Raw genomic sequence first — 12,770 nt, forward strand, 5'->3', positions numbered from 1 at the left:
TGAATGGGACTGGCAGGAGATTTAAAAGTTCCGAGCATCAGTCTAATAAGTTAAGTCATGCGCACTGGAATTTAATCTCGATATCCCGGCAGGGCATACATTTTAGTATTTTAACTGTATTTTCGTTTTATGGAGTTTTCTTACTGTACAAGACTTTCTGGGCCACCAGTGCTACTTCATCAATTCACTTACTATGTACAGGTATTGCTGTCAGATGGTAAATGCCTAACAGCCTCTAAATAAACAGAGTAGTAAATAGACTGCAGCATGCATTTAACACAGGGGGCATCCGGACTTAAACCAGAGACCTCTTGAACTGCAGTCAAATGCTCTACCACTGAGCTATACCCCCTATTCCCGTTCACGTGTTTAAATTGTTTGTTTATATACATATATACAGTTTATTCAATCTAACGTATTCCTGTAGTACAAACCTGATACCGTCGATTTTGATTGTTTGTTAAACAGTAACACAAACAACAGCATCTGGATTTGAACTGGAGACAATCAGTGCAGTGCTCTTCCACTGAGCTACCCCCCTGTATGACTGCACACAGTGTGGAACTTGTCTCATCTTTCAGTGGTTTTGCATTCTGATATTTAATCTCAACACTGAAGCTCAAGTGAAATGCAGGTAAAAGCTGAGTAATTTATTAGGGTGAAAACAATCTGCGGCCATACAAAAAGTTAATGGAATGGGTTTTATATATTGGGTTTTAACTGCTTGAATTTCCTCTGCACCCTCTTTAATACTTTTACTGTCTTATTGATGCTGAAATGTACGCAAAACAAAAGCAAACGCAGGTCAGGATTAAGAACAAAAAATAAATGCTAAAAAGTGTGAGAGGAGCAGATCACCTGCTTACATATCATAACATCTTTATTGTCACAATAAACAGGGGCGTAATTTCTATAGGGGTCATGACCCCCCCTCCCCCCCCCCCCCAATAATCAGACCCAACCAATATAACCCCCCCTCCTCAATAAAATTATGAATTATCTTGCATAAATAGGCTGTTGATTTTATTTATTTAGACCAAGATCTTGACACTCCCACTGTTCAGCACAAAGTTACGCCGATGACAATAAAGCCTCTGCATGTCCTGATTCTTTGGACACTGTTGGACAACAGCTGACATTAAGAATTTTATCTGCCTTTCAGAGATGTTTTTACAGGTTGACAGGCAGGAAGGATTTACTTTTGCTCTTTCATAGACCTAAGTGCTATTAGATTAATGGATCTGCAGAGTGTGATTTTGTCATCTAGGCAGTCTTCTAAAAGAGGGCATCTGGATTTGAACCAGATTTGAACTGAATAGTGTGTGCTTCTCAATGACTCTCTACAATAGCAGTCATTGTTAAAGAGCCCGGGGGTATAGCTCAGTGGTAGAGCATTTGACTCTGGTTCAAGTCCGGATGCCCCCCCCCCCCCCCTTTTTTTTTTCTTATATCAGAATCAGAATTGTGTTTATTGGCCATGTATATGCGCCATGTATCACTGTTTAACAAACAATCAAACTCGACAGTATCAGGTTTGTACTACAAGAATTATATAGATAAATAGATAGATGGATATATAGTTTAAGCTGAAGAGTTCCCGTAGTACAAACCTGATATTGTCGATTTTGATTGTTAAACAGTAACACAAACAACAAGACATCTGGATTTGAACTGGAGACAGTCTAATCTGCAGTGCTCTTCCACTGAGTTATCCCCCCCCTGTGTATGACTGCACACAGTGTGGAACTTGAGGTCTCATCTTTCAGTTGTGGTGCTCTGGGCTTGTTTTCTAATGCATTCTGATATTTAATCTTAACACTGAAGCTCAAATGAAAAGCAGGTAAAAGCTGAGTAATTTATTAGGGTGAAAACAATCTGCAGTCATACAAATAAAGTTAATGAAATGGGTTTTATATACTGGTTTTTAAACTGTTTGAATTTCCTCTGCACCCTCTTTAATACTTTTACTGTCTTTTTGATGCTGAAATGTACGCAAAACAAAAGCAAGCACAGGTCAGAATTTAGAACAAAAAATAAATGCTAAAAAGTGTGAGAGGAGCAGATCACCTGCTCACATATCATCATATCCTTATTGTCACAATAAAGCCTCTGCATGTCCTCCTTCTTTAGCCAGTGTTAGCACACTGGCACATTGTTGGACAACAGCTGACATTAAGAATTTTATCTGCCTTTCAGAGATGTTTTTACAGGTTGACAGGCAGGAAGGATTTACTTTTGCTCTTTTATAGAGAGACCTAAGTGCTATTAGATTAATGGATCTGCAGAGTGTGATTTTGTCATCTAGGCAGTCTTCTAAAGGAGAACTCTTGATCTGCAGTGACCTATAGTGTGTGCCTCTCAATGACTCTCTACAATAGCAGCGATTAACAGGGATTTCGGGGGTATAGCTCAGTGGTAGAGCATTTGACTGCAGATCAAGAGGTCTCCGGTTCAAGTCTGGATGCCCCCTTTTTTAATATCAGAATTGCGTTTATTGGCCATGTATATGCACCATGTATCACTGTTTAACAAACAATCCAACTCGACAGTATCAGGTTTGTACTACAGGAACTATATAGATAAATACATAGATAGATATAGATATATAGTTTAAGCTAAAGAGTTCCTGTAGTACAAACCTAATACTTAAAAAGTGATATTTTAAAAAAAGGTGGCACCCAGATTTGAACTGGAGACCTCTTGACCTAGAGTCAAATGCTCTACCACTGAGCTACACCCCCTACAACAGGAAGCTCTGCATCATTAACACTGATTCTCAAGCGATCTACAGTTGAACACTACCACTGAGCTTTACCACTGGAATCCTGACACTGAAGCTCAAGTGAAAAGAAAGTAAAATCCAAGTGATTTATTTGACTAATAACAGTCTGGGTCTATAGATAAGTACTACTGCATGACTTTTTAATTTTTTGGGGAAAAAAATATTTCTCCCTATTTTGGGGGAACTTTAGGGTGCCTAATAATATATCAATCATAAAATTTGACACCCTGACCCTCCCCAAACAGATATTGGTTTGTTGCTTCAAGGCAACACTGTGCAATAAGGATAGTACAACGCCAAGTTATTCTATAATAAGTTGTATTAGTACAACAAGGATGAACAAATAAATAAACAACAAATAAACAATGTAAACATTTCACAGAACAATAAAACACCAAAATACATCCAACATTTGACCCTAACCCCATGCACGCGCGCCACACACACACACACACACACACACACACACACACACACACATGTTGTGTTTCCATCACTTTTGGGGACATTACATTAACTTACATTCATTTCCTGGAGACTTATCCTGATCCTACCAATCACAAGTCCCTGCCTGAACCTTACCCTAACCCTGACTCAAGCCTTCACCCTAAAATTGAGTGATTTACCTTGCAATTTGTACTCATAAAGTAGGCGAGACCTCACAATGTGAGTGTGTAAACAAATTTGTGTCCCCACAACAATAAGTAATACACGACCACACACACCCACACAGCAAAATTGGTATGGCCTGGATCAGGCCCACACAATGTGCTTACACATGGCCCACATACCGCAAAGAATGACGGCCCTTTGGTGGCCCAGACCTGGTTTGCCAGAGGTGGCCCACACATGGGCCAGCACAAGGCCAGTTTCAGACACACTGGTGGTCCTGTGCTAGCCCATGTGTGGATTACTTCTGGCAAACCTGATCTGGGCCACCAAAGGGCCATCATTTATTGCGGTATGTGGGCCATCTGTAGGTGGTGTGCAGCCACGAGCCAGTTGTAGACACACTGCTGGCCCTGTGCTGGCCCAGAACAGTTTCAGCTCTGGCCCCAGATGTCAGCCTAATGTGTACCTTAATCAAGCCATGCAATAACAACGTGCCAGAACATGCAAAACAGTGCAAAAGTAATATGCTGAAACTCTGCTCAGACAGTGAATGGACTGATTTCTATATTGCGCTTTTCTACTCTCCCAGATTACTTAAAGTGCTCTATACAACATGTCACATTCACCGACTTTTGCTTAACTCAGTGCTTCCTAACTACATTCATACACATTTACACTCTTGACATGCAGACTGGAGGAGCCAGGGATGAAACCACTAACCTTCAATCAGTTTGTAACCTGCTCTACCACCTGAGATATGGCACGCCATCGCATAAACAGTGGCATCATTGCCAGACCTGGCACACATCTGGTTGATATACACTCTGCCAAAACACCAGTCAGTCAGAAGTGCCAGCTTGATGCCAGATCTGGGACAGACCTGTTTTCTGTAGGCTTGGGCCTCATAAACCAAACCACAACCAAGCCAGATATGGCATGCCATCACATAGCCAGTGCCATCCATGCCAAGTCTGGCCCATATGTGGATGACATACACCTTATCATGCCAGAAGTCAGCCAGCAGTGCCGACTTGATACCAGATCCGGGCCAGACCTGCTTGCCATGTGGCCACTAACACACACACAGACACAGTTACTTTACCAACTGACCCCTGAGCTCCTAAGTGTCCCTCAAACCTCATTCAGGGATCCACTACTTTACTTTACTATCACTCCCTGAAAGCTCACTGTCCTCACTTTCTGAGGACAGAAAGTGCACATTCCCTTGGTTTCCTTCCATAAAAGGTATTACATCCATGTCCTGTAGTTATGAGTAGATAAAGTAAAGAAACATTGACTATGATCATATAAATGCACACAAACACATCTCTACACACATATGCAAATGGTTTATATTGCCTGAAAAAAATTGGGCTAACTGCACAGTGTTGCCTTGAGGCAACGAATGAAAATTAACATTTTCACAGTATAAATACATTTTAAAAAGTAGAACAAACAATCAAATATGCTTCTTAACATATTCATGCACATACAAGTATTTTTTAATATACATTTATTTCACTATAAACATGTAAAATAGTGATCTTTATCTTGCATGTAGTGCAGCTTGCAGAAAGGGGTCCCCCCCCCCCCCCCCCAAATGAAAGTCACACCACCTTCAACTCATCATTTTATTGGAAAGACATGTGCCTGGTAGCATTATTTGAAAAAAAAAAAGGTTTTTTGAAGGGCCAGTGTAAGGCATAAAAATGTGGTTTGTTGCCTCCGGGCAACGTTATGCAGTAGAGGGATAGCATGGGTTTCATACTATTTGAAGCTCCTCAAGGTACATACTTCTAAAATTAATCTTAAATTACTTTTAACGTCAGTGGTAAGAAGGACAAAACTCCATGTATCAAATCAAGTCAAATTCAAGCTTTAAAGAACATAATTCTAAATTTGGAGGTGTTGAACTGTCTTGATGCATTCTCAATGATCCAGGTAAGTAAATCCCAAATGTTGATTCTGTTCTTCGTTTTCAGTGGGAGAAATGTTTCGTCACTCATCAAAGTGACTTTGTCAGTCTCAGCTAACTGCAGGTGTCCCCAACCTTATAAACAGTACCTTTGCACAATGACTGAAACTAGCTGTGAGGTCAGTTTCTTGATCATTCTGTGGGCTAGTTTCAGTCATGCCAGATGAACAGAATTAACTTTTTGGGGTGGTGAGGGTAAGTTTTGTAGTGCATTATTATTTATAATAGATATATCTATTTGTAATATCAGCAAGTCAAATTTCTCATTCATCACAGATTATTTTCTATAGCAACATCTATTTTGTTAGAAGAAGGGGGCATCCAGATTTGAACCGGAGACCTCTTGATCTGCAGTCAAATGCTCTACCACTGAGCTATACCCCCTTACATAGTTTATCCTAAACTATGGAATCTGAAGGCATCACGTGATTCTGTGACCCAAAACACAGTAAACACAAGTAAAAATATTGGGGGGAAAAAAAAGCTAAAAATACAGAAAACTCCCCTCAGGGGCCGTGATTCCACTTTTAAACACGCAAATAAACAAACCAGCAGTTACGTCTCAATTTGGACAATACTGAGCCTGCTCCTGGTGTAGAATCTTCACATCCACATTAAACAAATATGTAGAACTGCTTTCTTTCAATATTCTTAAAATTAATTTTAAAAATTACATTAAAACCCTTTTTTCAGTCCTTCAGTTATCTGCCACTTCTCCATGCCAGTTGCATGTCTACTCTCTCCTATAGCTTTGTTCTTCTATTTTGTCTCTTCTCTTTCCCCTCACCTACTAGCCCAAGACAGCAGCTCTCTTCCTGTTAAAAGAGAGTTCTTTTCCCCCACTGTCGGAAAGTGCTGCTCAAAGGTGATCATTTGAATGTTGGTTTGGGGGATTTTTTTTTTTTTGGCCATTATAAGGGTTGTAGGGTCTTCATAATACATTTTGAGGCAAAAACAAATCTAACTGAATTAATCTTAGAGGTTAAAATGATAAGACTTGACAAAACCTCAAAAAGTAAGAAAATAAAAACAGAACAACAACACTTAAAAAGTATTTTTTTTAATTGGAGGGATTATTACTGACCTTCCAACATATTTCACATTATATCTTAATACAATACACATTAAGCACCATGTTTTTTTCTTTTTTTTTTTTTTTACATGTTATGTACATTTTTTTAAAATGTTTTTTTCAGTAAGCTTATCTTGGTAAACATGAAAACATTCACTGTCACATATTAAAAATCATCCATGCATTTACAGGCTGGTATTTTCCCACCACAACGTCATATATTTCACATTAGAATAACATTTGTTAGTTAGCACACTGACATCTGCAGAATACTGTGAGTATGTGTGGCATATAATATATATTAAGAAACAATAAAAGGATGTGGATGTGCTAGTGTGTTAGCTGGTACTCAACAGTGAAGGTGTCTAATTACTGACATCCAAAAGTTGTTACTTGTGCCTCACTAGTTTTCCTGGAATGTGTCGAGTTTAGACACAAACAGAAGACATTCACATGTATTGCCATTGAGCTGCCGAGATATTGCAAATTTCGATTTTGCACTATTATGATATGTTTTTGTTTTTTTTAGTTTGTTTTACATCAGAATAACAGTAAAATGAATTAACACAGGCACTTAATAATCCAAACCCGTCACTTGGCATACATACGATACACGATACACAAGTGAAACACACAGGTCTGCCCTGAAATCTGTTACAGTTCAGGGGACAAATACACATCTGGTGTTACTGCACAACTGGGAGTCGTTATTCTCTGCAGTTGAGAAAAGTGGAAGGGAAGAAGGCTCCTTCACCGTCGCTTCCTAACGAGCCGCATGGGCTGTCCTCTTCGCAGCTCATGTCCTCACAGGAGTCCTCGCTATGAGACAAGACAGCATTAATACTCAATGCTTCCTTTGTTTAATCGTTACAACCCTACTTACAGTCATTTTGAATGGGATTTAAGCAAAGTCCCACTCGAAACAGCACCAGCACTGTTATTTTTATAGCATTTTCCAAATTGACTTTGATTTCATTGGTTACTGCTGGATAAAATCTTAAACAGAATCTGTTATATCTGATAGAAAAACATCTAGAAGCTTTCCTGATTTGACCTAAAATAAGGTTTTAAACAAGCAGCAACCTCTGCAGCAGAAAAACTGCAGTGCCTCTCGTGGCTGCGTGAAGCTGATGGTGGAATTAAGGGTGTGGCTGCTTCGCATAGTAGGACAGTGTCCCATCACAAGCAGCTTTAGCCAATCGCTCTGCCTCACTTCGGGTAATGTGACTCAGTGAAGTGGAGTCTTCACTGTTCAATTTTAGTGAGTGATGTTCTACGTTTTGATGCATACTCAGCCAGTCAGATAAAGCAATCCCAGAAAGTTGAATCTGTTCACCTGGACACGGCGTCAGAAAAAAATTACGTCCAGATGAACAGAATCAACTTTCTGGGACTGATGTTTTATCATATTTGTAGGTGACCTTCTACTAATAATAAGATTTTTTGGTGTGTGTTTCTGTCTACAGTTTGTAGATGTAGCTTCCCTGCTAGTGTGCACAAAAAACATTAAAAAAATGAATAAAAGATAAAACATAATTGACATAGCGGTTGCCAAAACCCTTAGAATTCAGGTTCAAAATACAGAGTCCTAACTCACACAGTAAAGTTAGTCTTTGTTTTTATTTTCCTCCGGAAGTTTCTACATTTCTACCACCATCTTTGCTCTCCGAGAGCCACGCCTCACTCTTTAATGTTTCTGGTTTTGGTTTAGTAGTGATATCAACTAAGGGAATAATGAGTCCAGAGTTCTATTAATGCTAACCATAACCTAACTGAAAGTTCATTGAGAATAATTTTGTCTTCAGCACATATTTAACCAATCATTTTTACAATTCTGCTGTAAAATTAGAACTTGAAAAATGACGTTTTGACTTTTCTTAAGCCATTTGTACACAGCGGTTTTGCAGGCTCTAACCTGCTGGATCTTGAAAAACACACACACATACAAAGTATGCATGTTAGTACTGATATGTGAAGGACAAATTTGTGTTATCTGAATGCAGCTTTACAGATCCTCCTACAAAGTAAATACAATAAGCATGTATGGAGGCTAGGTGGAAAAATAAAAGGCGAATCTATTTTTTCACCTGCTGATCCATCTTATCATCACTTTTTAATACAGTTGCATCCATAGAGCACACATCTCTTTTTTAGGGCATGTTTTATTGTGAGAATTGTGTGTCAAATTATGTACGCAAGAGAGAGTCAATATGCAGGACAGAGGATCAAAGGATAAACATAGCAGTCTAACATAAACTGTATCCTAGTATAAAGTCCATGCGATGTTAGATTGCACTGATATGAGAAGAGATCGGCTAAAACTCCTAAGCGTTCATTGCTATCGACTGTGCTGTTTCCTGTAGCTACCTCTTCAAAACCACTGCATTCCATTAATGTGAATGCATTTGCTGTGTGCTACACATGAGCTGTGGAAAATATTCTGACCTGATTTTACCATAATTATCCCATTTAGTTTCCCAAGAAGCCCAGCACACCCGAGAAATCATTATAACACAAAGAAAGTAGAAAAGATTAACTATTAACCTCTCGCTTTCATCCCAGCTTTTCTCGGGAATAGTTGGCAGACCGGGCACACTGAAGTGACTAGTTTGGAGATTCTGAGCCGTCCTCCTTGACACGATCCAAACAAGCTTTTTGTTGTCTGGTTTGTTGCATTCGCTCGAGCGGTACTCCACCATGCACTTGGCCACATGTTCCTTCCAGTGGAGTAGCTCACTGTCACTGATCTGAAGAGAAGAAGAAAAACAGGAAACATCTGAGAGGTTACAAACAGGAATGGCCTTAAAATATATATTTTTTAACAGTTTTCCCATGCACTCTACATGCATTTGGCCAGGCAACAATAAGTAATTTTACACATTTTACAGTCTCCGTGGGATTACACCGGCCAAACTGCAAACAAGTTTTCTGAACACAATTATCTTTAAAAATATAACAGGCTACGTTTACACACCAGATACAGGTGCTTCATCTGGGGGCGTAACATTTACTCTTGACTTTTGTTTATAGGTTAGACTTTTAGGTTAGACTGGATTTTTAAGGGTTTTAAAAGCATATTAGTGGTCACCATGTCTGCTGCGAAACATTGAGAGGGGGCACTGTATTACCTGTGCACTCTTACTCATTTTTTATTTATAGAAATCGTAAATATTAATAAACAACAATAACCAGTAACCCACAACCAACTCTCTTTAGCTCTTTTCTGATGCTAAAAATGACACATTGACAAGATTACACTGCCAAGAGGCCTGCTAGATAATGGTAGTTATTTAGCCAGGTAGCATAACAGCAGATGTGTATAGTATATATGCCAAAATACCAAAGATTAAGGGAGAAACTTTGTCTGCTGCTTGTAAATTTTTCAGTTTTAATCAAAATTAGACTTGTTTTGCAGTCATGTCTCGTCGCACCGTTTCTGTTTGGACTTTCATGCTGAGTGGGGTGAGACAGCTCCTCCAAACACAGGGATAGGTGAAACAAAGACAACATGTTTTTGGCTGGAGACAGAAAAGTTGGTGCCAAACGGGTTGGAAGAAAATAGCTTCAAATCCTCATTTCACAGCTGTGATAAGACTACAGTGAAACTGCCAAAACATTAAAAACCACAACATTAGGGATGTGGAAGCTCATCTGGCTCTATCACAATTCCCGAGTTACTGCCCATTGAAAGAAAAAGAAAGAAAGAAAAGAATTACAAATGTGACCTTGACCTTGGGCAAAAGTTGGGTGAAGACGCATTAGGTGATAATTATGTGCAAGCCTGATTAAATAATGACCAATATTGTAGCAGGAGTCGCAATTCTTGTGAATTGTGAACAGATGCATGGATGGATGACGGACTCCTGACTCATAAGTACGTTAAACCTTCAGCTCGATGAGCTAAAATATCATCAAACAAATTTTTTCTTGTGAAAAGTACACTATAAAAACTAAAAACTAATATGATAATACCCTTGTTACTAATATATTATGATGGAATAATACTGACTGTTTGAGAGAGGATTTAGCTGCCGCACCCTATTCTCTTCATACCTTTACATGTCTTTGGAACTGCTGGACAGTCTTCAACAACATGACTGACTGGAGGGCTTCAAACTCCTGAGCAATGAGGGCCAGCGCCAGCACGGATGGCTGTGAAGAGGAACAGATTAATTAGTCCTGATACTCCAAACTAATGCTGCTATGCTGTAAAAGTGTCACCTTGCTTACTTTTGCTTTAGAGAAAACAAGCCGGCATAAGCAGGCTTTTAGCTGGGCTTCCAGTCTCCCAATGCTTGGGATCTCCTCCCTTAAAATATAGAGGGAATCCTAATGTGATCTGCTAGTACAAGCCTAAGTCAGCAGTAACTATTTGACCAGCTCCAATCAGTCTGGAGCAGCATTAGCAACAAGAAAAAGTAAATACAAAAAAAATTTACCTTCCAGCAGACAGGGATGTGAAGGCTGAGTAGTAGAGGTGTAGAAAGGTTAAGGCTGTCACTGCTTTGGGCTCCACACTGAGCTTCTCTGAGATGATCTTCTCCATACGACACAGGTCTGACACGGTGAACTTGCTTTGGCTGATGCGAATAAGCTCATGAGTGGGTGAGACATTGCTTTCCTCCTCAACCATTTTGGCAGCAATGTGAAGACAGCAAACTCCAATACAGGGCAAATGCTTAGGCTGCACCTATCATCAACAGAAATGAGCCAAAATCCAATGAATCAAAGTCAAAGGAGACTAAAGGACATTAAACATGCACAGTTACAGTCATGGCGTTTAACTTGGAATTCTTACTTTCATAATGGTGAGAAATCTATCAAGTAAATTGACAGCTTGAACAAAAGTTTGGGTGCAGTAGCCAAAGAAGCTGGTCAGGCTCCACAGTTCTTCCACTCTGGTGTCTCTGCATTTTGCAGATACTCCGCTGTGATTCTACAAATGTACCACTATATATTAGAAAGGCATCACTGAAAATAGCAGTCATTTTAGCAAACACATATGCCTGCAAACACAGCTAAAAAAACTCCACAAAAACAAAAGTAGGTCAGTGGGTTACCTCTGTGGAGGCAGACTCCATCAACTTCAGGCCAGTCTCCCTGGGAAGAAAGTTGTACTCTGTCGCACAGCATGACTTCAACTCTTTCAAGAGCAAACTGTCAACGTCCTGAAGATCCCTCATCTGGAAAACAACATAGTGTAATATTTGTTTATTATTTTCCATTAAAATCCAAGAGACTGTCAAGAGTAACCCTATGTTGACTGTAACAGTTGCCTCCTAAACCACACCTACAGGATGTCCGGTATCCCTACGAAAAAATAAATAAATAAATAAATAAATAAATAAATAATCTGGTATATAATCTGACGATCGTTACAATATTATAAGTGATTTATTAAGTGAATGCATAAAATATGCCGAAGCACAACTACTAAACCACCACCAAATCGAAGTAGATGTAGATATTTGAGCTAAATGACCACTGACCTGAAACTAGGTCACCGGGCTAATCCAAACAGGGAGATGATTTCATATTACAGACGGGGCTGAGTTAATAGAGCTAGGCTATTTCCTTCTTTTGGGTTTTAGAAATTGTGTTTTGAAAAACAAAAATATCAATAATTGCCAAAAAAACCCCCAAAACATTCGGGGGGCGTCACCCACACAAAGTACTCCAGTGTAAGCTAACTTAGCTAGCGCTAATCAAGCAGTCGTTTTACCTTGCCCAGGAGCGGAAGGCGTGCAGGATAGTAACAGCTCCGTGACTTCAATTCAGATTGCACTCCTCCATGTTTCCATTTTGATTGCGATGATTGACGGGAAATAACAAAATAAGACCTCGATCACCGTCGAAGAGCGACGACCCCCTCCCCGCCGCCCGTAATAAACAAGCAGCTGGGGAAAACTACTTTAACCATCATGCATCTCTACAAACGCAACGTCTTGCCTGTTTGCGTCACAAAGTGGCACAAAAAGGTGCCTGTTGGCGGTAACAGTCGTCGGCAGTACTTATGTTTTGCCTCGTGTTTACGGTCACTTAACCGATAAACTTGTAGTTCACCGGTTCTGACTTTCACATACAAGTCTGTCATTATATTTTAACGGTTACACTCAAAGACCGCTCAACTACGTCGGCCAAATTAGCTACGGATTAGTGATGGCTCTTGTGGCACGGCTCCCAAAGAAGAGCTGGCTCTTTTGGCTCCCAATGGCTCTTAATATATTACCATCTGTAGCCTCATATTTTATCTTTATTTGGCAAATATGATGGGAGTTGGCTCTTCCGATTAGAGCCGATGCTTTTGCGCATGACACGTCACTACCACC

The 12,770-nt window shown here is 39.7% G+C and overlaps 1 protein-coding gene and 3 non-coding genes across 5 annotated transcripts; 1 reads left to right on the forward strand and 3 right to left on the reverse strand.

Annotated features, from left to right (window-relative positions):
- Positions 1–280: 280 nt before the first annotated feature.
- trnac-gca (transfer RNA cysteine (anticodon GCA)) lies at positions 281–352 on the reverse strand. Its single transcript has one exon. It is a non-coding gene; the product is annotated as a tRNA-Cys (tRNA).
- Positions 353–2,398: 2,046 nt separating this feature from the next.
- trnac-gca (transfer RNA cysteine (anticodon GCA)) lies at positions 2,399–2,470 on the forward strand. Its single transcript has one exon. It is a non-coding gene; the product is annotated as a tRNA-Cys (tRNA).
- A 3,211-nt stretch (positions 2,471–5,681) lies between these two features.
- On the reverse strand, positions 5,682–5,753 carry trnac-gca (transfer RNA cysteine (anticodon GCA)). Its single transcript has one exon. It is a non-coding gene; the product is annotated as a tRNA-Cys (tRNA).
- Positions 5,754–6,413: 660 nt separating this feature from the next.
- On the reverse strand, positions 6,414–12,679 carry LOC146506401 (cyclin-G2-like). Of its 2 annotated transcripts, none has more exons than XM_085180162.1 (8): positions 12,164–12,679; positions 11,502–11,624; positions 11,240–11,377; positions 10,881–11,131; positions 10,672–10,750; positions 10,495–10,593; positions 8,986–9,188; positions 6,414–7,260 (listed from the first exon to the last, which is right to left on the reverse strand). In XM_085180162.1, exons 2-8 carry the CDS (start codon positions 11,622–11,624, stop codon positions 7,149–7,151), a joined length of 1,005 nt encoding a protein of 334 aa, XP_085036288.1. In that variant the 5' UTR covers positions 12,164–12,679; the 3' UTR covers positions 6,414–7,148. The 2 variants fall into 2 exon arrangements, with proteins under 2 accessions (XP_085036288.1, XP_085036289.1); XM_085180163.1 differs by lacking the exon at positions 12,164–12,679 and adding an exon at positions 11,931–12,127.
- Between the last annotated feature and the right edge of the window lie 91 nt (positions 12,680–12,770).

Source organism: Neolamprologus multifasciatus, chromosome 12 (genome assembly GCF_963576455.1).
Source record: "Neolamprologus multifasciatus chromosome 12, fNeoMul1.2, whole genome shotgun sequence".
Taxonomy (NCBI): Eukaryota; Metazoa; Chordata; class Actinopteri; order Cichliformes; family Cichlidae; genus Neolamprologus; species Neolamprologus multifasciatus.

What these genes read in the sequence shown, in the direction of transcription:
- LOC146506401 (XM_085180162.1), bottom strand. Translation starts at nt 11,624, where the DNA reads ATGAGGGATCTTCAGGACGTTGACAGTTTGCTCTTGAAAGAGTTGAAG. An exon ending in GATTTCTCACCATTATGAAA is followed by an intron (nt 11,132 to 11,239) that starts GTAAGAATTCCA and finishes TGTTGATGATAG; the next exon opens with GTGCAGCCTAAGCATTTGCC. An exon ending in AGTTCCAAAGACATGTAAAG is followed by an intron (nt 9,189 to 10,494) that starts GTATGAAGAGAA and finishes TCTTCTCTTCAG; the next exon opens with ATCAGTGACAGTGAGCTACT.